Source organism: Hermetia illucens, chromosome 1 (assembly GCF_905115235.1).
Source record: "Hermetia illucens chromosome 1, iHerIll2.2.curated.20191125, whole genome shotgun sequence".
Taxonomy (NCBI): Eukaryota; Metazoa; Arthropoda; class Insecta; order Diptera; family Stratiomyidae; genus Hermetia; species Hermetia illucens.
Genome location: NC_051849.1, coordinates 58,237,178 through 58,263,024, shown reverse-complemented (window position 1 = coordinate 58,263,024; position 25,847 = coordinate 58,237,178). Strand labels below are relative to the sequence as shown.

The 25,847-nt window shown below is 38.3% G+C and overlaps 1 protein-coding gene across 2 annotated transcripts; it reads left to right on the top strand.

Annotated features, from left to right (window-relative positions):
* The first annotated feature begins 1,671 nt into the window (after nt 1–1,671).
* LOC119652388 (adenosine deaminase-like protein) lies at nt 1,672–19,311 on the top strand. Of its 2 annotated transcripts, none has more exons than XM_038056502.1 (6): nt 1,672–6,875; nt 13,868–14,004; nt 14,066–14,254; nt 18,506–18,825; nt 18,884–19,026; nt 19,094–19,311. In XM_038056502.1, exons 2-6 carry the CDS (start codon nt 13,985–13,987, stop codon nt 19,274–19,276), a joined length of 855 nt encoding a protein of 284 aa, XP_037912430.1. In that variant the 5' UTR covers nt 1,672–6,875; nt 13,868–13,984; the 3' UTR covers nt 19,277–19,311. The 2 variants fall into 2 exon arrangements, with proteins under 2 accessions (XP_037912430.1, XP_037912421.1); XM_038056493.1 differs by lacking the exon at nt 1,672–6,875 and adding an exon at nt 13,404–13,689.
* Nucleotides 19,312–25,847: the final 6,536 nt, after the last annotated feature.

The following is a 25,847-nucleotide window of genomic DNA, read 5'->3' as shown; positions in this document are numbered from 1 at the left end:
TCGTCTTTCTTTCTTAGGATTCGAGTGTCAAGTAATACAGAACAAAAAAGATAATACACGTGCAGTTTTCAAATAGACCGACTTTACTAAATTTTAAGACAACAAATGGCACGTTTACATAAGATCACTAATTCATTATGTTTATGGAGGCGTTGGATGCCCTGGTTGAGTTCCTTGCGGCGTTTGAGTGGCTACCTGGAAAGAGGTGGAAGGATGAGTATACATAATACTCAGTGAGTAGCCTCACACACTAAGGGGAACACATCCCTTCTGCGTTGAGGCAAACCGGGAACACATCCCGCTATTCAGGGAGCACATCCCGTATTCAGAGTGCTTAATCCTAGCCACTTAGATGTAACACTAGATATTTAACCTCACTCGCCTGTGGCACGTCTTGTCCGTTTATGATGACTTTAGATGAATTCTCTTTGTGAAGTTAATGTACGTTAATCTCGTTTAAGGGGAGTGCGACCATTTTTCACAGAATATATTATATTTTATTATTTAAAAAAAAATATCACCTCTTCTGGATCTGGCTTAAATGAATTTTTGAAAATTCGATGACAATTGTTTTCCGATTATCAGACATTCTGAAACAACTGACGGATTGTGTGACAAAAACATTCTTTGCAAAAAATAATTAAGCAAGAATATAATAATAATACAAACATAATATTTTGAAATTCCCCAGCAACATAGGAGGGTTCACCTTCTGTCTTTTCAAATTGCCCTTCATGCACCTTGCTTGCTTTTCTTTTGGACTGTCAAGCACCCGACATTTGTGTAGAAAATAAAGCCAGGCTAAGGGGTTACATAAGTCGAAAAGCATCAAAAAAGCGCTAAAAGAAATTTTTTTGTTAGAAAGGATAACAATAGAAACTAATAAAAAAAATTATTTAACATTGTTTATTAGTATTTAAACTTAAAAAAAAAAATCAAAAATAATCATGTTGAAAATCACGTGACCCAAAATACATAAGAAAAAAAGTTGCTTCATGGTCAGCATCATATCTCCTTGAAATATTAATGAATCTGTAAAAAGTAAAAAAAATCCTGTAAGTTGTGTAAACACAAAACCTTATTAAAATCGGTTTACTGTCTGTCTGTCTGTCATACGCATTTTTCTCGGAGACGGTTGTAGCGATTGACACCAAATTTGGTAGAAAGGTGGGAACTGTGAACGCTCACACATACAGTGAGTTACATCCTTTTACGTCGAATCTAAGAGGGGGGGTCCTGTCATGTGGAATATCAAATTAAAGGTCTCGGTTAGTACTTTTCGAAGCCGGTCTTAGTTTTGATATTTGTTGAAAAGGCGGAAGTGCGAGGAGTTGAAAGTGATCATTTTTTTAAAGAACCCATTCTCAGAAACTACTCAACCGAAAAATCTGCAAAAAATCAAGGGGCTGCCACTATTTGGTGCCTAGGCTCTGAAATACCCTCCATACCGATACCTGTTTAAATAAAGTTAATAATAGCACATTACTATAATTTTCAGTAATTGACAGGAAAACTCCCCTTAAGTTCACCCTAGAATCACGCAGCAGAATCATGCAGCAATGTAGGCTAGAGCATGATTTTGCCAAATTTGGTGAAAATCACACTATTACTAACACAGTTATACTAGGTCAAAATTGTCGCTCCTCTGCAAATTCAAGACTATGAATGTCAATTTCACTTGAAAGTGGATATTTTCACATAATATATGCATATTTTGCGTGCTACATGCTAATGGGACAAATGCACACTCAAATCTCTTTTTAAAAGAAATACACAAAACCTTGGCGAAGACGTTTACCCATGCGTTTTTGAACATGACCCATGCATTATTTCTTCTGTACTTCAAGGTCTTGATACGGCTGAGAACTTGTGATACCAGAAAAAGTTTTTGTATCATCATCATCAATGTAATATTCATAAATATGAGTTAAATAACTCCATAGTTTTCTAATGATCTATGAAACATTTCCACAGCACTATCTGGCTCCCAGAGCTATCTTTGTGATTTGCTGCACAATTTTCGTGATCATTTTCCAACCACGATTCATACTCAGCCTTTGACATTTTCGTGAATTTCGCATTCTTTGCAATATCTGCTTTTTACCAGACAGTCAATAACTTTTTCCGTAAAAAAACCAATTAATGTTGTAACTCCGAAAATCGAAGAGAAGCCTCTTTTCATCCAAGTGCCATCTCCGGATACAATAATTCCATCCTTAGATAATTGTACTTTCCGAAGTTCTTTTTCAGCAGCAGCTTTTATAGACGCTTTAGCAACGGTTGCTGAGGCTTCTACAATATTATTCATAATTGAATCAAAACTTGCTTGTGCAATACATGATGATAAGTCCATAGCACCACAAAAAGCTGCATTGCTTTCAGTCCTTTTCGTAACAGTCGGGAAGCGAATGTGAAGCGTCGATTTATCTCGTATGCCGTGTTTATCAAAGGTGATGGAAAAACACTTTTGGTATTATCGTCACACGTTGTACAAAATACATTTAATTTGAAACCAAGTCCCCGGGTACTTGCTTTTAAAAATTTAACATTATCGCCACATGTATGACAGACCACATGTTCTGAAATAGCTGTAAAAACCGCAGTGAACTGTAAAATACAGTATGAAAACGTTGGGTCGAATGAAACTTCATGTAATTTTTTTACAGACGAACTAGTATATTTTGTTTCACTCCCCATCAGTCTGGCCTCTGAGGAGGCTTCCTCTTTTTCGGACATAAACCTCGATTATTCTTATTACCAACGACGTGTTAACATTTTCAAAAATCACAAATAATAAACACAACTGCTCGCTTCAAATGATGAAAAACAACTAACCTTCAGTTTCGTAAACCTTAGCATACTCACTCTAAATATACTCTCATAATGTTTTATAGATGGCTCCATATATATAATTTACAATCACAAAAGAATCGACAAGGTGAAAGGCCTCGAAAGTAACCGCCAGCTGCCTCAAACGAGGGACAGCTACCTGCGCGTATCTAACTCTCGTCGGTCGGTCACATTTTCTACTATTACTTTTGATCTATGAGGAATTTTAGCAATCGGCTTTCACAGAAATACGCCTGAAACTATTAAGAAGAGAATCTGTAAAAAAAATCGATTTTTTGAAAATCCTGCACATATGTAACCCGTAAAAGTTAGCACTATGTTTAGGTATATTCAAAAAAATATAATTTACTTTCCCATATTCCCATCATTAAACATAGGTACTCCATCCAATGCTCCAACTTTGAGTGTTACTCAACCGTACAAAAACATTTTTCAATACTTTTTCGAATTCATGTTGTTCAATGAAAAGTCTTCCACATGTTCCACTGCGACGGGAGTTGCGCGAACAAAATTCCGCGCATAAGGGCTGGTGTTAGTGCCGTGTATATGATGCAATTCATTGGTGTACGTCCACGTGTTTGCGAGCACTTGGTCGGATTTGCCATAAAAGCAGACATTGCACAGCTTTTATGCTTTCCAACATCCCAACCAAACCAAACCAAAAGCAGAGCTTTCTTAAAAATTCATCTCGGATGTACAGTAATGGATCTTAATGGAATCATTGAGCGAATGATGCCTCAAAATTCCTCTATAAGAAGTTTGGTACAAGCAAGCACTCGTAACATTCTGGGCAATTGATCCATGTGTGTTCTCCTCTAAATAAGTAGATGCATTCAAAATCGATCTTTCGGATGCATCCATTTCCTACTGGGATAAGATGAAGAAACATACACAAAAAAAAACATCTAAGCGACATCTTTACACCGACGCAGCAATACCACCTACCTACCACGTATCTACCCGAAAGGTGCACAATGAGATTTCATGCCCCTTTGCCGCTGAAGTGGTTCCTCCTGTCTTTTAGCCTCGCTAGCAATGATAGCTCTCCCGGAGCATGGTCTGGATTACTATCAGTTTGCTTGTATATAAATTAGTGCGGTGAGCACAAGTCGTCAACACTTTAAAGTGAGACGAAATTAGGTTAACCTTAGACGATCAGTATTTCGTTAATCTGGCATCAATCATAATGGCAAACTGGGCGTCTGAGGTATTGGCAATGACTGATGGAAAATTGAAATTTTTGAATAAAATCTGTCAGTCTAGCTGAACTGATGATAAATTGAGTGTAGTGCAGTTGTCATTGTGTTGTTAATCGAAATATGACTTCCAGATGGTTCGGATCTTTAAATACATGCAACAACAATAGTTTTTCATCGTCTTGTTTATACTGAAGTTGTTAGTCCATCAGTCCATTTTTGGTGGATTTACTTATGGAAGACTGACAAAATATTGATCGAATAGGATCAGCCTTACATTCGGATTTGATTTCTCTATACAGAACAATGATACTAGTTCGCCTTAGAGTACTAATTTCGCGGATTTTCTCCATTTTTAGAACGTCTTCATTGTAGCAACCGCTAATTCAGACTAAGTACAATTATTATAAATAGCTTTATAAATGTGGAATAATAACGGTAATAACAAATATTCTACGAGACTAAAGCATTAACAAATTTAATTGAATGTGAAATAAAAATGGAAGCATTTGCCCTGAAAAGTTATACAAATTTGTCTTCAGTGGATTCTGAAATGAAGTAGCTGAAGGTGAAACCAATGAGCCTGTGGTTGACCTTTCGTTAAAGTTACGTTGCTAGGTTTCAGCGAGATCCCCCCTTTTCTATGCTTGCAATGTTGGTCGATTTCGATATAACCAGTTAACCGTAAAACATTACTTTTTCAATGAACGTGGTAATATTACCTTAGTGTTTATCAGTGAAAATTAAACTGTATAATAAATTACACGTCTCGTTTATACAGGTAACAGATTCTAAGAACTCATCATTAAAAATTACGTTATTGAATAATAAGGTCAATAAATTAACTATTGAATATTTTTCAACTAAATGAGCACGTAATTCAGTAAACTTCCGGTTATTCACACCATCACACCTAGCATAGAATAAAGTATTTGACTATAATAGGCGAACAGAAAAATATACAAACAACTTCAATCTATAAATGTGAAAATAAACAGTAAGAAATTTAATAGATAAATGACACTGCAATGGCTTATGGCCACAAAATCAAGTTCAAGGTCCAAATAAAATTTACATCGAAAATTATTCGTTTGGTCCAAGGAACGTTAAAAAGGAATCCTGTAATAATAAATAGAAAATAACATTTCTTAGAAATGAAGTTGGGTATCCCTCCCAAGTACCCTTTTATCTTTGAACTCTGTGATTTCTGTCGTAGCCCCGTAGAACTTGAATGTGTAAACTTTAGATGACATAGAATGTTTCCTTTTCGGGGAGTTTAAATATTTCAACTGTCTGTGCAAGTTTTCAACAATTAAAAAATATGTAGTTGTATTATGTTTGTGGTAATATTTAATCCAAAAACGGATTTTAGTACTTGAGAATATATTATCATAAAAATATTATATTTTGTCATAAAAAAGTTTGACTGATGTAAATCGATAAATACTTTTTTCATAATTATTTTGAATTATCCTTCAAAATTGACTTCTACCACTCCAAGTAAAGTATTGTACTTAAGACGGTAGGAAAAGCGTATTGTTGAAATAAAACAATAAATTCTAATTACATTTTTTGCGATGCAGATTTTAATTTTTTTCAAAAAACGGAACTCTTATTTGCAAAAAAAAATGTAAGGAATCGGATAATGAACAAGAAAGTAATGCAAGCGCTCGTGGTAAACAGAGCAATCCAAGTTAACTCCAAGTAATAAAACTCCAACATATTCCACTCCAATTCGATTAATATTTAGTACAAAATACCACAAATTTTGATTAGAAAAGAGAAAACTGAAAACAACAATTCGCGACACCAAAGTAAAAATGTGGCTCCCTAATTATATATTCCCTACTTATACTATAACATTTGAATTTCAAACCAAACACTTTGTGACTAACACTGCAACGATGCGATCTAATTTCTATGTCTACTCCTAAGCAAAACTGCAATTTATCTACTTGAATTCATGCTGTGATAAGAGAGGAATAATTGCATACATATAAGATCAAACAATCACCAAAGCAAACAAATATTAAAAAAAAAGAAATTTGATATATGAAATTCCAGGGTAACAGCACAATTATAAATCGTTCTGTAAGCTGAGGCGGTACGTGATTTTTTGTTATGATTAGAAATAAGATACCCATTTATATTTTTGCAATTAATTTGATACCGCATACAATTGAATTAATTGAGTCAAATCATTCTTTCCGTGCAATAAGTCCATTCGCCCGATTTACAAAGATACAACCCCATCATCTTACAGAACAATCTATAACACACAATGTAATTAGAACGAAATTCGTATAGAAAAATAGAAGAAGATATTTGTGATTAATGTTAAAACTGTTATATGATTAGTTCGACATTAGTGTTAACCTGAATCTCCTACCCAAAAACCAGATTTAAGTACTGTTAATAATAGAGATATATAATATCCCTAATGTTACCGAACTGCCCACTGTATTCAAAATACAATAGCAATTAATGTTGATGACGGAGGGAAACAGAAAAATAAATGGAATGAGAGTTTGAAGTAGATTGTATGAAGAGAATTGATGCATATTACAATAAATAGCGTAAAGTATCCATATGAAATATCATAGATAAAAAACAATTTTTTTTTTGAATATAAATGTCAAAGTGGTGTGTCATGGTAAAACCAATCAAATATTATGATAATATATTTATGTTTGTACAAAGAAAGCATTTTATTTTGTGGTTTTCGTTAAGATTATGTATTTTGTTTGTAACTTGTAGTATCCGTGGCTTCGCACCATACAGATCATTTCGTTTGGTCTTGGGACAAACGGAGAAGAAGATCCATTGCTTGTAAGCAGCATTTTTTCCTTCACTCTTCTCTAGGGTCCTTTACCACTACCGCCATCTTCTCCATTTCCTAATTCCTATCTCGACTTGTTGCCATGTTGTATGTTAGCATTTTTAGCGTTTACCTCGGGCTATTGCGAAACTTTACGCATGGAAGTATTGCTACGGACAGCTGACGATGCTGGGAAGATGGTTGTGAGTGTGCGCGGAAAGTACCGGCGTAGAAAGTTGGTGTTTGTTCTGTTTGGGAGTTGGTTTTTAATTTTTAAATATTCGATGGCCGTAATGTAATGAGTTTCTTCAAGAAGATCTAAACATTAAAACGTTAGTAAGCTCCTTAAGCAGAAAACTGAAATACAAGGATAAGAAGTGAGCAACGATAACTTTACATCATCCGAAATGTCAATGAATATAAAATTCGGAACGAGAATACGGTTTGGGCTCGTTTTACTCAAGAAATAGCATTGTAGTCTTCGTCAACATCGTCCTCCGCATCCGGTTGTAGCAAATTTTCGAGCCCTGTTGTTTGGATAGCGATCCAAGATTGACCCGCTTATATAGCAGTCGATCGAATGCATAATCCCATCTATCCCGTTTGCTGTTGACCGAATGCAAATCCGTTCAAAATCTAGTAGTCACAAACAATTGCGCCGCTGTCAACCTCAATAGTGGATGGATAACAATTTATGACTAAGTTCGCAATTGACTACGCTTTGTTTACAACATCACACAAACTTATACATTAAAACTGTTTACATGTCTAAAACCCATTTTTAACGTTTTATATGAAACAAAATGTTATTGAAATCGGTTTAATGTCTGTCTGTCTATCTGTCACACCCGATTTACTTGGAAACGACTGAACCAATTGTTACAAAATTTGGTAAGAACATGTGGTCTATGTGTCCTTTAACGTGTGGCGAATAGCGCCACTTTTTATTAAATTTTAAGAGGGCTCCCCATACATGCAAAAGGGGGTATACTTTTTTCACAGAACATGGTCATGCAGGGTATCAAATGAAAAAGCTCAATTCGGTGAAACGTAGGGGAGATAGGGTACAAAATGTGTGCCACAAAAAAATGAAACAGGTCTCGTTCTCAGAACCTACTCAACTGAAAAATCTGGAAAAAAAAAACACAGTGATGCAACTATATGGAATCTATGCCTCAAAATACATCCCACTCCGATTGCACAAATAAAGTTACTAAAATCTACCGGAAAGCCCCCTTAAGTTCATCCCAGGAGTACCATATTTGGCATCAGCATAGACGACAATGTAGGACATAACTCTGGAAGTTGGTTTGAAGGCAGCCCGACTATTATTAACAAAGTTATAGAAGGTCAAAGTTCCGCATTTCAGGTAAATTTATGGCACCTAAGACACGTATGACGTCATCACTATGTAAAGTAAACTTATATGAACGACGGGGTCGATTGTGAAATTTTTATTTTTTGATGTCTTTCAAAAATTTTCTTTTTGTGTTGAAGCTTTCTGTATATTCTTTCGCATGTATGTTGTTGTTGTGAATTTAAATTTTTAAAAAACAAAAAAATTCACCAAAAATTGAATTCGTAAAATTTCTAACCGTTCAAAACCTTGGAAACTTGTTTTCTTTTTAACGTTGGATATTACAGTTTTTAAAAGATGCTCCGGACTAAAACTCTTTAAAATGAGGTAAAGGAACTAATGATAAGCGTAATCGAAAATGGTAACACTTTATGAGAGGTCGGAGCGCTTTTTAGTGTTAGAAAATCTGCGCTATGGAGAGTCCATAAAAAAACGGAAGGAAGGGGGTACAATAGATTGTTCAAAAGGAGCTGGATGCCTAACTAACTTAACGAAGTCAATGCACAGATCACATCACCATCGAGGTGGAGCCTCCAACGATCCCAAGTACCAAGTACCCATGAAGAAGCATAGGGTTGGAAGCATAATGATCTAGGTCTGATATCACTTTTGTGTGAAATTTTCGGGACTTACAACGTTTATTATAGGGTGCTTTTCTTATTATAGTGTTGGTCCATTGATTCAAGTTGAAGAAGTTATGAGATCGCCTATATATTGTGTTGTTTTTAGAAAGCACATGTTCATGCTCATAACAAGATGGGAAAATACTGGGTCTTCTCACAGAAAAGCGGTCCTAAGCACACATCCATGTTTGTTCAGAATTGGCCAAATTAGAACCAAGTTGCAAAAATAACCTGTCCTTCTCAAAGTCCTGACCGGAATCTTATTGAGCATCCTTGAGTAGAGTTAGATTGACGTATTTAAGATCAAAACTTTTCTAAAACAGCAGAACTAAAAAATTAAAATAAATAAAAAAACCAGAGATTTACGACTCCACACGCGCGGTCGAGCAGTTTTTTTTATTTTCCAGTTTTAGCTCGCATTCTAGTTTTCATCGTTAGGTCGTCGCGAATTTCTTTGTTTGTGGTCTACTTTTTATAGACACATTAATTTTGTACTAATTACACGCGAGGGATCAAAGCGCTCAAAGGAACCCCCCCCCCCACATTCCCGAACCTGGCTAGCACAGAGACGTGCAAGACCATGTCAACCCAGCACTTTGATGGAGCTTCAGTCTTTGCAGGCGGACACATTGTTCCTAAAAAATTCAAAAAGAGTATTGTGATTAGATATAAAGGTGATATCACATTTATTAGATTAAGTTCCATAAAATTGTATTTGGGATCTTTTGGGCTTGTAGGTTTTCGCAATTAAGTCGTTGTCGAAGGAAGCGAAAGATTTGTTAGTAAATTATCGTGCTGGTGGCTAAGGATATAAAAAAATGGCAGCGAAATGTAAAATTTCCATTTCTGGAGCAAGAAAAATAGTGGGAATATATAAATTAACCAGAACGGCCGAAAATTTTAAGAAATTTTGTGACCGAAATCGGAAGACTACTGCGATAGATAACCGAAAAAGTTCGATTGATTAAGTGCACAAGAGTACATTGATCATAAGTAAATGCTGGCAAGAACAACATTCAGTAAAATTAAATTAAGTTCAATACTCATTGGCTAAAGCTAAAGAATATTTATATTACGGATTATTGTATTGCAAGGTTGATGAGAACACCCGTTTTGAGTGATTTAAAACCTGCTTTAGAATAGTGATTTTTATGTGTATTTGTTTGTTATTCTTTCTTTCTACAATTTCTATTTATTATTAATAGATTCGTTTCCCAATGAAGCAATCAAGAAGAAGTTAAACTAATTCTTTGATTTGAAAGCAACCTATTTCGACTCCTTTCTCATACAGATTAAAAGTAATCCTTTATTAATATGAGATCGAGAAAATAGCGATCGCTGCACTCAGTACCTGACTACACGACTCCATGTACGTGTTTTTTCTCCTAGGTTACCGCGATGTTCCCCTTTTTAATATCCCAAGTTCCAGTGCAGTCCTATGCATTGGCTAAAAGATACGGCAAATTTTGGTTAATGGCACGTGAGGGAAAGAAGTATCCAAAAGCATGTTATTTTTCTCATTTGATTTTTAATGTGTGCTGTGCTTCAGCTTCTTTAGTATGAAACTTAACGCTGCGTCTATACCAGCGGACCAAAATAGAGATAACCACAAATATCCATGACCAAGCGGGTTTCGAACTCTGAACAACCAGATCAAGAGGGTAATGCTCGTTCTAGTCAGCCCTTGCACTATCAACTCCGCTTGGTACTTCAAATTTTGCGTCATCTCGGGAATGCCCGTCCTACGCAGAGCTTTTCGGATACACTCCTTATGTACATTGCTCCGAAGGGTGTTAATGTGATCAGTCCACAGGGGAAGCCAGCCTGCTCTCGAAGAAAACCGTATTCATTCATTTTTATTAATTTCGTTATTCTAGCTATTATCTTCGCAACGGTAAGAGGCACACGAATAACTCGAGTTATCGTACTTCTCTTTTTCAACTTTAATGATTATCCTCTTCTTCCACTCAGTGGGAAAGATTTCAGAGTCCCACTTTTTAGGGACTGCAAAAGAGTGTCCATAAAATTTGGCCGGCCTTTTGGTCGCTTACCATTGACTTCGATGTTCAGACCAATCTTGATAAGTGAATTCTCGCTGGCGCACATTACGTGACCATACCATCGAAGACGCCTCTCTCGCAGTTGTTCCACGATCGGTGCAATCCCATATCGATCAAAACGTATCACGCCACTAGTCCAACGCAACATCCGACGATGACGCAGCGATAAAAGTTAAAGAAATCTGCAAACCTTTCATCGTTCATCAGGCCGATGCCTTCGCATCACATGTCCCAACAAAAATTACTACATTAACATTTAGATAATCCACCAAGATCATGATGCCACTTTTCGTTACCCCCTACCCCTTAAAGATATTGAAGTACATAGCACAGACAATTCAACGTGAAATATGATCGTGAAGAAAACGATAAAAATCCCAATTTGTAAAACCTGAAAGAAATATTTGAGCCACAGCGGATCTAAATTCATTTTGATTCCATAGCGTGTAAATGTCCTCCATCCTATTATACTTTTCGGGCTTTAAGCCATTCCAACATCTGTATTATCTAATATATACTTGGTATCAGCATCTTGTTATAGTTAGTATATAAATAATCTTCCCAAAAGAATGTATCCTATAGTATTAACCCAAATTTGGATGCATAAACATTGCCAAAAGCGTCCGAAATGTTCGAAACGAAAAAAAGACACGGTTTCAGAAGCCTCCACTACTCCACTAATACCAATTCGAGAAATTCATCTTGTTACATTATTGCTTTACGTAGATGTTTACTTGGATGCCGAACCTTCCCTAATCGGTTTATATAAAAACCTGGGATTTTCTAAGCTCTTTACTTAAAGCCACGGACTTCCGTAATCGGAATCCTCACACGTAATTCTCAGGGCTTGAATGAATTACACATAGATTTGTATCACTGGATTATGCAGCGCTCGACAAAAATCTGTTCTATATCTTTGATGGAAAGGAAGTCGAAATTTTACAATTCTAGATCAATGCTTAGTCAAAGAACATAGAGCTGGTGGATTGGTATATATCATATTCCCAATATGTGTTCTAATTAATTCTTGCATATTAAATTTGCAAATGGGTGCTCTAATTATGAAAAAAATTTTGCATATTAGATTTCAAAATGTGTGCTTAGTTTAATGCATGAAATATTATAATTTTCATTGGGGGTAAGAAACACTTTCATGGCTACAATTTGTTCTATTTAATTTATTTAGGAAACTTTGCTGTGGTGACTGAATATTGCTTATGAAGAGATTCTGCTACTCAAATCTAGTTAAGATACTTAAATCTAGTTAAGACGAATCTCAACAACGTTTAAATAGGTATTTTGTAAATATAAAAGGGACAACACCCGTAATTTCTCCTATCTAGGGTCGAAAATCACAACCGATAACAACTACGATGAGGAAATCCGCGCACGGTTGTTGTCAGCCAACAGAGCCTACTTCAGCTTACAAAGACTGTTCCGCTCGAAACGTCTCACCATAGGGTCAAAGCTCTTACTGTACAAGACTATGATCTTGCCAGTCCTCATGTATTCCTCGGAAACTTGGGTTCTTAGCAAGAAAAATTGCGAACTCTTGGCCGCGTTCGAGAGAAGAATCCTCCGAAGAATTTTTGGCCCCCTACATGAGGATGGACGATTCCGTAGCCTACACAATGACGAAATCTATGAGCGATACCATGACCGTACGGTTGTGGATAAAATCCGGCTCAATAGGTTACGGTGGGCGGGTCACTTAATCCGTATGGATGAAGATGATCCCACCCGGAAAGTCTATAAGGGCAATATCTATGGTAGGAAAAGAAGACGAGGCAGACCCTGCCTAAGATGGAGCGATGGCGTGGGCCAGGACGCCAGACAGCTTTTAGGGATATCGAATTGGTGGACCTCGGCGCAAAACCGGGATGTCTGGAGTTCCTTATTAAGGTAGGCCTAGACCGGATACCGGTTGTTGCGCCGTTGATGATGATGATGATGAACACCCGTAATTATTAGCCTTTGGCTGTGTAGTACATTATCGTTTCTTAGCACTCCAGAGGCGAGGTACTTTCCTTCCCCTTTCTTATCATGGTCGATGGTGCGATTCGACATACCACTACTGTTGGAGAATAGTGATTCAATCATCATCAAATCCTCATTTTCATCAAAACACTCGATCGAGAGTTAGTAGTCATCTAAATGTTACCCCACAGCCACTGATAAGTTCGTTGAGCTATTTATGCTTATCTTACCTTAAATACATAAAATATTAATTTGTGCGATCGTTAATTATACGATTCCGGAAAATGAAACGAATTCAGAAAGTTTCAAAAGCCATGAAGCTTTGTTAATTGCTAGGTTCTTAAATCCAAAGCGTAATTTTTCGTATAGCACTTTTTCACCTTTAACAATGCCTAGAACATGAATCCAGTTCGACACAGTTAACGCTATCTCTTCCTCAATTCTGTTTGCCGCCATAAAATAAACAATTCCATGCGTGCATACATATACATATCATCGCGTTGTTGTGATTGGGCGTTGAAGTCGCATCACTTAAATGCTAAATGTCACTTAATATAAAAGTTAGAACCTCGCAGGGTTCCACGCCATACGTATTGCACTAAGTTCCTTTCGCGTAATGGCATTTCATTATGCGCATCGTAAATGCCGCCTAATAAGTGGTTTCAAGGAAAACACTACCCGGCACCAAATGTCATAACAGACTAGCATCTGCTGTTACTTCTAACCTCAAAATTATTTAAATTCATTTGGGAATTGCTCGTGAAGTGTGTTTATAATGGAGGAATTCATACAAAGAATGCCTAAAGTTGTAAGTACGCTACTACCATTTTGCATTGTAAACCCACATCGTTAAACGTAAAGAATTTTTCTTTATTCACAAAGTATTCGTATGTATACCAGTCATACAGGCACAAATCATACTAAAGTAGTATTCGGCCAATATTTGCACATATCTACAAATTCACATATATAATTTTCATTCATAGGAATTACATGCTCATTTGAATGGGTCACTAACAACAGCGGCACTACTTGAATTGGGTGCTCAGAAATATGGTTCCACAAATGAAGAGTTAGAAAAGCTTGTTGAAAGTTTCAAAGTAATGGGGGAAAGTTTAGATGAGTAAGTGCTAATTACCTTCTCCTGTTGTATTATTATAAATGACAATTCTCGATTTATTCAGATGTTTCAAGAAATTTAAAATAGCCCATGATCTAACGAACACAAGAGAAGGACTCGCTCATGCAACATTGTGTGTCATTCGAGACTTTGCAAAGGACAATGTAGTTTACGTTGAATTAAGGACAACTCCAAAACAAAATGAAAATATGTCGAAGACAGAGTATCTTGAATGTGTCCTGGAATCAATTCGGTAAGCTCGTTAACAAATTGTTGACATACTTTATAATTGAATATCTAAAGTATTTGCTTTACTTTCTCCTGTAAATCATTGAAAACTCTTTTCGCCGAGCTCCACCAATTCGATATCCCTAAAACCTGTCTGGCGTCCTGACCTACGCCATCACCCCATCTCAGGCAGATCTGCCTCGTCTTCTTTTCTACTATAGACTTTCCGGGTTGAATCATCCTCATCCATACGGATTAGACGGCCCGTCCACTGCAACCTGTTGAGTCGGAAGATTCTTCTCTTGAACGCGGCCAAGAGTTTGCAGTTTTTTTTTTTGCTAAGAACCCAGGTTCCGAGGAATACATAAGGACTGGCAAGATCATAGTCTTGTACAGTTAGAGCTTTGACCCTATGGTGAGACGTTTCGAGCGAAACAGTTTTTGTAAGCTGAAATAGGCAACAACCGTGGGCGGATTTCATCGTAATAGCTGTTGCCGGTTGTGATTTTCGACCCTAAATAGGAGAAATTTTCGACGGTCTCAAAGCTGTAGACTCCAATCTTTATTATTTTCATTTGACCAATGTGATTCGATGATGTTCGTTCTTTGGTTTTTTGGCGCTGATGAATTTATTAGTTCCATATAATATTTGTTTTTTTAAATAGATAAGCATTCAAATCGTATCTTAAAACAAAATTTATTTTGCTTCGGCTAGTTTAATCCCGTAGCAAGCAGTTTATATTGACTGAATGAGATTGTAGGTTGTGGGGTCAAATCCGGGTACATCATAGCTAAATTGTCGGACCGCTTCAACACTGTAACTTTCGGAGTTACTGCGGAAGACGTCATAATTTCCAGGCTGAGGCTGGGCTCTGGAAGTCGACATTTTGAACATACGGGCTTGCGCATGTTCGGCAGACCGCAATCGTAGCAGTAGACTTTGGGATTCTCCGACAGTCCTCGAACAAATGTCCAATATGCCAACAATTCCAGCAGACCAAATCAGAATCACAATCTCGATCATCAGGCTGAGGATTTCCTGAGATGCACTTGATATCCACCTCCTCTCCAGATTCAGCAGAATAGCTTTACAATTGGTTAGAGAGCCTGCTTGAGAAATACACCTTTAACATCTCGCTCTGCTGCAATAACTTACGCAGCTCACGAACCATACTAGCCAGAAAGTAGAGAAGTTGCCTCTGAACGTCAGGTATCAGCCAGCGACATAGCAACTCTACCAATTTATCTGCCTTTAAGGAATTTTCTAGTCTATTAGCACAGCTTTATAGTAACTGTCGAAATTTTCGAATGAATCCTTCAACTACTGGCGAAGAGCTTCACAAAAACGGGTTCATTCCATTCGTCCGAAAGACTGGTGATAGTCCCAGTACCAATCTACTGCTTTATCTCTGAACAGGGTATGTACATAAGTGCACAGCAGGCAGCAATTCCTCTATGGGATTGAACGAGTTAACAATTCGACGCGAAAGAGAAACTGGTTGATAGTTAAAGATATTGATGTGCCATCAAATATCAGTTCCCAGGATGCTAGAATTATAAGAGACGATCCGCTGTGAACGTATTATGCGGTCATGCCTGGCATCCAAGAGGCGATTCATCATCATAGATCGAGGCTCGGAGCACAAACAATCGTTTTCGAAACAATCCTTCAACCCGTGAAGCATATGTCGCCCTTGCATCCTGTGGAGTAGGATCAACCCACCCCACAGGATCCCTCCTCGTGGCATCGTGCCGTCGGTAATCGTTGTGGTGAGCCGAAGGGTCAAGTTCAGCAGAGTTTCATTGACCCGAAGGGGACGCGGAATGAAAGCGTAAAAAAATTCTTTTCAGTTCATTAAAATCGAAAAAAAACAAAAGGAACTCCAAAAAAAAACAATTAAGAAAAAACAAGTCCGGAAACCGGAAGCTTGACGCTTCAGGTATAAAAGGTTTTATGTTTCCCTATGTGAGGAGCGTAACGTAGTTCTCCATTGGCTGAAAGCATTGACCCGAGATATTGAAATCGCTCAGTGCTGGGAAGGTTACTCCCATTGCCAGAACTGAGCGATTTTAATACCTCGAAGGGCAGGTCACTGCCATTGCCAGTACTCAGCGATTTAAATATCTCTAGTCAATGCTATCAGCCAATGGAGAACTGCGTAATGAAATTGTTTCACGTATTAATGCAACCTGGATGAAGTGACATTCCCCAACTGGTGTTCTTTGTGATCGGCGTATCAGCGCACGTCCCAAATCTAAAATTTACTGCAATGTCGTCCGCCTGCCGCTCTCTATAATTCTGAGTGTTGGCCGACAATGAACGGCGTCTTGCGGTAATGGGGACGAAGATGTTGCATTGCACTGGTGGCGTGACACGTTTTGATTACGTCTGAAATGATCGATCGTGGAAAAACTGTAAGAGAGGCGTTTTCGATGGTGTGGTCACGTAATTCACGCTAACGAAAATTCAACAATCAGTATTGGTCAGAACATCGAAAGCAATGGTAAGCAACCAAAAAGCCGGCCAAAAAAAATGGTGGCTTGATACGCTGGATGAGGATTTAAAGGTCTCGCGATTACATCCTGATCAGGCATTTGATAAAATAAAATGACGAAACCGATCACCACGAGCCGACCCTGGTGCCGGCCGAGCATGGTACACCTAGGATGAACTTAAGGGGAGCTTTTTAGTCAATTTCTAAAAATTGATAATATACTATTAGTAAATTTTTTGAGCAGATACCGGAATGGGACATCTCTCGAAGATTAGATTTCACATAAGTGTTTTACACAAAACCTTAAAAAGGGCTGCAGATAAATAGATTCTTCATAAATGCGACTTTAATATTCCACGCGAATATCAATTATTCCGGGTAATTATGACGTCAGCATCTGATTTGCATGGCTTTGGAAGCGGTAAATTCGCACGAAATTGCTAAGTTTGAACTGCTATAACTTTGACGTTAATTGCCAGATTTCCACGAAATTTAGCACGTATATACAAAATATTGTCCTCTATGCTGGTACAAAATTCGGAAGTCCTGGGATGAATTTAAGGGGTTTTTTTCCAGTAAATTTCTAAAAAGTAGTAATATACTATTAGTAAGTTTATTTGAGCAGATACCGGGATGGGACATATTTTGAGGCCTAGATTTCATCTAGGCGCACCACCCTGATTTTTTTCGGATTTTAGGGTTGGGTAGTCTCCGAAAATGAGTCCTGCCTCTCTTCAAGTGCGTACATTTTGACTCCTTACTCACGCACTTTGCAATTTATCCCAAAACTAATGTCAGTTTCGGAAAGTACCGTGCGCCCCCGCCCACAGTGCTTATCAATGGAGAAACACGAGTAGAGTTGTTTGCTGTCGCCGAGTATTAGATAAACAAATCAAAAGGATCGCGAGAATTCAATCTTCTTCGTTTGAAATCAGGGAGTAAATTGAGGATGAATCATTGAGCTCGGAACGGAGCGGCATTTAGCCACCTGCCTCAATATTCCATCAAAAATTCATCCCACCCGTCGCTTCATCCCGATGAAGAAGAAAGAATAATTCATTTTTCAATTACCGAACAAAGAAATAATCGTTTCACATAAAGGTAGGGAAAAATACTCCACCGAAGCTCAGACGACAACACCTTTCAACTTATAGTCGCAAAGGCCTGCAGATCCAGAGATTTCTGGAAATCAATCACCTGCGAGACACTAAGTCCCAAAGACAAACACTAGAAACAATTAGCTCTTGAGGTTTATTACCGAGGATAGGACAGGAAACTCTACTCTACAAGGTGGGAATTGAAAATGAGGCGTAGGAACGCTTGCTTTTGGGTTTTCCCCAGAAATCCGCAGGCATGAAATCTAAAACTTGAAAGATGAAGTCAAGGGCACTTGGAGCCTAGCCGGTGAACTATTGCAACTCGACATATTGAACCAAAGTTATAGGCCGGAATAGGCTATCTAAAAAATCTAAAAGGATGGCGGACTGTGAAGGTCCGCCGGTAAATATTGAAGCTCTATCGACACGTGCTTGCTCGCCTCTGTGCTAACCAAGCTCGGGAATGTAGAGAGGTAATGCCAGCACTCCCATCTCTCACGTTCCTTTTACAAAAAATTACGTGTCCTTTCCGATGCGTGGATCCGCACCGGATCTTGAATAGTGTGCTTTATCTCACATTTCAATGCGAAATATTGTAGATTCCTTAAAGAATTTCTATTTATTATTATCTAAAAGATCCTGGGCTCATAATCTGCAAGATTACATCATTATCTATCTTCCTAGCTCTGCCCGAAAAGAATTCCCCTACATTATTGTGAAGCTGCTGCCATCCATAGATCGTTCACAAGGGATCGATTCAGCGAAAAGTACAATGGATGCGATCCTCAAGTTACACAAAAAGTTCAGCGATATCATTAAAGGAATCGATCTGAGTGGAAATCCTAACGTAGAAAATTTTTCAAATTATAAACTGATTTTTGAAACATTTCGAAACATGAATCTACCACTATCCCTTCACTGCGGTGAGGTTGAAAATGAAGAAGAAATCAGGGAAATGATCGACTTTGGAATGGCTCGTTGCGGTCACGGAACTTTTATCAAAGGTTGTCTGCAAATTTAAGCATTTATTCAAAATAGTTATTTTCTGTTTTTGTGTTTTAGAGTCCAATTTGCAAAAATTGATAGAGAAACGTATCCCTGTTGAGTGCTGTCTGTCGAGTAACGTTAAATGTGGAACAGTTTCAACTTATGATGATCATCACTTCAAATATTTCCTTGACAATAGTCATCCCGTTGTGATTTGTGTTAGTATTTATTATTTAAAAAATTAGTTTCATTTTTGTGTAATATCATGTTTAACTGTTCTTGCAGACCGATGACTTCGGAGTCTTCGATACAACACTATCCAAGGAATTCATAATCGCCCAGAAGACCTTTGGCCTTTCGAAAGAGCAGTTGTTCACTTTATCAAAAAACGCAGTATTGAGTTCTTTTGCAAGTGAAGAGGAGAAGCAAAGTCTGATGCAAATGATAGAAAACTACTTTATGAAGTAAGGAGTGAATAAATCTTTTTCTCTTATCTGTCACTTTTTGAATTTTTAAGTCAATCAGATACCCAGCCTAGACTTAGCTTAGTAAAAAGTATCGGAGTACCCCACCCCCCGTACTAGCAAGTGTCTTCTATTTGTCGAATTTTATTCATAAATAAATTGTCACTATAAAGCGCATATATATCTTCATCAGTACTCTACGGATTCGTCCATTCTTCTGTAAGGGACCAAACATGCTACGGAAAATTCTTCTTTGCCGCCTAAGAACTTCCCAAGGAACCAAGCATCCAAAAACCGCATAAGGACTGGCGAGATCATCGTCTTGTACAGTAGCAGCTTCGACCCTATGGTGAGAAGCTTCCAACGAAACAGTCAGCATCGTGATATCTCTATAATCATTGCGCTGGATGAAAGCTTCGCGACTGCATTTATATAAACTAAACCATCAGGTGATGGCACATCTCTTCTATACTGAAAACTGGGAATGATTAACCAGTGGCGGACATGGCGACAATCTACCCGAAGCCACAACGATGGAAACAGAGAAGCTCTGATTAGGATTCAGTAGCAAAACGAAAGTTAAACTTGTCACGACCGGGGTGAATGGCTGATTTTTGGAGGCGTTCAAAAGACACAAATTTCGCACCAACTACTAATTCGGTAAAATTGCCATGCCCACAAGAAGAAACCGAAAAAGGGATACTTTGGAGGATACAATGAGTGAGAATGAGATCTCCGAAAGAATCATGGAAATTATAGAGACCGAAACGGGAGGATTCAGCAAGGAGATGAACCTGCTACCTACTGAGAAAACTGATAGATCTAGATCTCCTAAGGTTCAAGGCGAGCCGCGAGTCACATGAAGTTGCCTTGTCGGAGGAGAAAAATGCTCTAACATTGCTCTAACTTTAGGGAAAATTTTCAAGCAATAATGAAGCCAGCCAGCAGCAAGATAGCCCAGGTGAACCTCCACCATACCAAAGCTGTATTTGCAGTAATTGCAAGGCTGATATTGGAATAATGCTGGCTCGAAAACCTTGAAAAAGTACAATGGTGTAAAAAACCAACGCGACACTTGGATCTCGTCGGAACAAGCCGTTAGACTAGAGAAAAACGCTCCCGAAGATGAGGTTTGGGGAAGCAGCGACATCAATCGAGGAGGCGAATAATTTCTTAAATTTATCGCAGCAGAAAGAATGACTAACAGTTTCCTCCAAAGCAGAGGCAACTCATCAGACGCTGCCTCACCTCTGCCCTGGGAGCAGCGTGACCGAAAGTGGTAACAGATGGAAATCGCTCCTTTTTATATAATCGCAAACACAACAAGGGTGCATTACATAGAAATTAAACAGGAAACAGAGGTAAAGTATTATATTTGGGAATTTACTTCATAGAGATACTCGCATACAGAGGAAGACAAGGAGGGCAGCCTTCGGAATGTCCAGCGAGGCGGAGAACTGCCTAAATAGAAGGAAGATTCATTCTTCCTAGGGGGTACCTCGAATTACCGGAATCAAGGGATGACATGACAATGAAGTTTCATTTCGAGAAGAAATTTGAAACATAATGAGGCAGACGGGAAGACCGCGGCGGTGGCCTACGCCTGAAATTAGCAACTGATTACCCAGGTACGCAGAGTTGGCAAAGGGAGTAGGCGCGGGGCCATTTGTCCAAGGGTAAGCATACCAGGTGGAAATGTACGTCATATACAGGTGTGTCTACTTTAAAGCTCAGCAACATTATAAGGGACAGAATATTACCCCCTAACCTACAGCTAGGCGGCAATCAAGAAACTTACTTTTAACCAGGTGACTCCATACTGATATTAGAATTTTTTTTTGAATAAATGTTTATTATTTGATTCCAACCATACATTGAAATCTTCAAATATATTTCAATTCTTAAAATTAGTATATTATTAATATAAACTCATGCCGGGCATTTTCTGTTTAATCATTGAACTATATCCTTTTTTAGTTTTACATTTTTTTCTCAATGGGTCAATTCTTTTCAATCGCTTGATGATACCAATTCTCTTAGCCGTTGTGTTTGACATGATGCGATTGAGGTATAGCGATGTTGTTAATCTTCACTTGAGGACAACTTTCTTTTCGAAAACTGAAAGTTACTTGTATATACTTCGATTCGTTAACTTTCATCCTCCACATCTGAAGACAGTTTTCTACTTCCCATAGATGCCATTCCAGTTGCAAAGAAGCCAGTTTTGGGTCTGCGTGTGAACTTAAGATTTCTTGCTTGCTTGAGTTTGGCGCTAATTGGACATTTGGGAAGTTCAAATGGCATTTAAAGGTCAATTGGTTGAAATACATCTTCCAAGTGAGCTGCGAAACATGAATGAATGAATGAACTATCATCCACCGTTAGTTTCGAAACTTTCTTAACATTGCTGGTTATTTTCGACGATTGTGGACTACGACGCCTTTTGATGATAGTCACATAGGGATCGATCGCAGCTTGTTTCGCAGTGCCTTAACTGACCAAGAAGAAGATACGCCCGACGCTTCATTATTCCCATCAAACTTATTCAGTTTGTTTCTTGTTTGCCTTGGTGTCAAGCTATTTTGAGCTATTAGCCAGTCCAGAAGTGCATCCTGCGTAGACTGAATGTTTAATGCTCTAGGTTGCTGGACAAGCGCGGTTGGCTAGGGGTCTAGTTCAATTCCTTCTATTTTGTAATTTTGAATTAGAGTTATTGTTAGGAAAAAAGGATACGCTGTGAATCGAACTCAATATGGTTTGCACAATACGGGCTGGATACTCTAGGTTCCGGGTTATATTGAGGAAGAAGGAAAGGCCCCAGAGAAAGAGCTCATGAGCTTATCAACCAAAACGCTTCTGCGAAATTGGAAAAGAGTTGATGGTGATGACACTTAGGAAGAGGAATGATTAAGGGAACCATTCCAGAAAAAAAAGGACACGACCGCAGGATTGTTTAAACCACACCAAAGAGAGTCTTGTGTCCGGATAGCTGAGTGGTTAGAGCACAAGGCAGTCGTACGGAAGGTCACGGTTCAAATCTCACTGGTGGCAGTGGAATTTGTATCATGATTGGAAGTCGGATACCAGTCGACTCAGCTGTGAATGAGCACCTGAGTTAAATCAGGGTAACAATCTCGGGCGAGCGCAATGCTGACCACATTGCCTCCTACAGAGTACTGCAATCCTGTAGTGTACCGCCACGGTCTTAAATGAAGTGCTCTAACATACTTCAAGGCCCTGATCCAATATGGATTGTTGCGCCAACGATTATTATTATTAAAGAGAGCCTTAGGAGCACATTAGGAATACTCATTGTCATTGTAGGCTATACTTCCATCTGAGGGAGCTAACGATATCAGAGGACACCGTCTGCAGATTCTATGGGAAGAGTGATGAAACGTAAATACATATTCTAGGGGAATTTCCGGAACTTGTGCAAAGAAGTCTAATGCATCTGGGAGTATACTTAATACCAGATGAAGTAATTGGTTATAGGATTGTAGTTAATAGGTGTAGTATAATCACTAAAGTGGCACACTAGTTCGATGTAAAGACCTGCAACGTGCCTGCTGATAACTATTTCATTGCAGGCGACCCTAATGATCATGTAGATGAAAAGGCAGACAGCAGCAGATACCATGGGAGAAAGAGGTTTGGAGCGCGCAATGGGGGGGGGGCGGTATACCCATGACCTTGTACTTATGAATACGTGTTTCATCAAACAGTTGTCTCATCTTCCTAAATTTTATAGGGAGAATAGTGAAACGCAAATTGACCATATTCTCGTACGACGCCGATATTTTACCACCGTCACTGATTGCAAAGCCGTTCCCTATAAGACCATCGCATCTCAGCATCGGCCGTTGATTGCCACCTTACGAATCAAGCCACCGATAAAACGAATGTGGAAGAATCGCGGAACCAAGTTAAAATCACGATCCACAAAGAGGCCTTTGCAACCCTCGGGGTTACCAAGCGATTCTTCAACCGAGATACTTGGCTTTGGAATGACGATGTTCAAATGAAGATCCGGGGAAAGAAACGTATCGACGCACACAGGATATCGAATACTTCTGTTGTGTTTACGACAAGACCGGTACTTTGCTTACCAACCGTTGAGTCGCAACGGATGATGAGAACATTTTGGGCAGATTTCTGCTGAAGAATGATGAACATGATGAACAACATCCTCCACTTCCAGAATCTGTGCCGACATTTGGAGCAATTCCACCTGTCAGCGCAACTGAATCCGAGCAAGCAATAAAACGAAAGAAATCGGGGATCCAACACTGTGACTCAGTGAATTCTTCAATCGGGTTAATGAGAAAGGGAGAACATCCTTTGGTAAGAAAACACCATTGTTCCAATATGGAAAAACAAAGGTTGTCCAACAGAATGTTCAAATTACTGCCCGATCCTGCTACTTTTCCATACCATAAAGATTTTTGAATCAAGCCGGATTTGTCAAGAATTTCAGAATTACTGACGCAATACATGCTACGCGGTTACTCACGGAAAAACATCGTGAGAAGCATCGGCCTCTTTACATTGCATTTCTGGATCAAGAGAAAGCGTTTGACTGTGTGCCACACGAAATCATCTGGCATTCCCTACAACAGTTAGTGCCAGAAACATTTGTGCGCGGGGTTCAACTGCTCTACCACGATCCGAAAAGTAAAATTCGAAATGTGGGGAGTGTATCAAAACCACTTAGCGTCTCTGTTGGAGTTCCTCTGGGAAGTGCCCTCTCACCACTCCTCTTTGCTCTTGTTATGGATATCGTCACACGGGACATCCAAAGCCCAGTGCCCTACACACTGCCTTATGCAGATGATGTTTTCCTAGCGTCCAATAGCAAAAATGATGTAAAGTAACTATTCGAAAAATGGAATGATCGTCTCATGCAACACGGTCTCAGATTGAATCTAAACAAAACTGAATTTTTGGCGACCGATCCCCATGAAACAAGCACAATCACTGTCAGCGACAGTAACCTGCTCAGAACTGAGCCATTTAAATAGCTCGGGTCAAGGTTATCATGCGTTATGAAATTGATGCACGCATTAACACAACCTAAAAGAAGTGACTTTCTTTGTGATCGACATACAGACGAACATCTCAAATCTAAAATTTACCGCAGTGTCGTCCGCCCTGTGGCTCCATACAGATCTTAGTATTGATCGACTATAGCAAACAATGAACGACATCTTACGGTAATGGAGACGAAGGTGTTACATTGGATTAGAGCCGTGACACGTTTTGATCACATCCGGAATGGGGATGGGGTTACACTGATCGGGGAGAAATTGCGAGAGAAGTGTCTTCGATTGTATGGTCACGTAATTCACTCACCAAGATTGGTTTGAACATCAAAGTCGATGCTAAATGGCCAAAAGAAGGCCGAAACAACGGTGGCTTGATACGCGACGAAACCGATCACGACGAGCCGAAGAAAAAAGGAAGAAGAATAGTAGTAAACATTTGTAGCGTTAATTGTACCGAGATGGTTTTTTCATAACATCGAAATTTTTACGATCACTTCAGAATTTTTTTCAAATCCTGAAATGCAGAGTCTAACCAACAAATTTGGAAACATCTTCTTTCTCAACTTTTCCTTAATCTGTTATTCGTACCGATTCTCTTTACCATGCAGTAGATAATATAAAAACGCGTACAAAAATTTCCAACTTGGCATATTGCCAAAGTATAGGATTCGAAAGAGTAAATTTTAGTAGTTTAAGCACCATAGATCCGGTTTTTCTGAATATCTATGATTGCCTTTCAGCACTTTTCTTCTATTATCACCTACAACGAAAACACATACTTTTTATAAATACTAAATCTATTTTCATCATTTCTATTGTATGGTTGAAAAAGATTTTCGATAGTAACTTCATAGCTAAATATTATAATACAATATTTTTCCTCTTAGTTCTTCCTTTCTCCACGTACCATTGCGTTGTAAGCAATAAAATGGCACTGAGGACTGAATATAGTATCTTTGAATTTCATAAAAAAATACAGTTGATGTAGCATCTTGAAAGATTACTGATGATAAATGCAAAAGAATGAATTGCAGGAATTATATATTTTTTTGTTTTGTTTTGTGTATCTATGATTAATAATATTTCATATTATAAAGGCATTGATATTAAAAAGAATTCTTAGCTATAGCTATGTTTCATGTTGATTTTGATTTCAAAATTCTCTCATATTTGGACTAAGACTGCCAACATTTTTGATGAATGCAATTTTCCAGATGTAAACTAAATGATGTATGACTGTGGCATGGTCGAATGTTTAGGAACATTACTTATATTTGTGAGAGTACAATATGCTGGATGACTTTTGTTTGTATTCATGAAATAACGAACACATGCTGAACGTTAGGATCGAAATCGTGCTCACTGCATGCGATTACACCTCGTGAAAGTAAATCTGAAATATAGTTTCTTCAGTATCAAAAAGGACAGACTAAGTTATCTTCATATCTTGTGCGGTTAGCATATTTCTGAAATAGTGACTTAACAAGCCAGGAAAAAATGGAATCGTTATGTGTACAATACGAAATTCAC

Bases quoted from the DNA above. Each gene is read 5' to 3' on its own strand.
- LOC119652388 (XM_038056493.1), top strand. From the start codon at position 13,657: ATGGAGGAATTCATACAAAGAATGCCTAAAGTT. The intron at 14,255-18,505 runs GTAAGCTCGTTA...CTATCTTCCTAG, and splicing joins TGTGTCCTGGAATCAATTCG to CTCTGCCCGAAAAGAATTCC. The intron at 18,826-18,883 runs GTTGTCTGCAAA...TTTGTGTTTTAG, and splicing joins TCACGGAACTTTTATCAAAG to AGTCCAATTTGCAAAAATTG.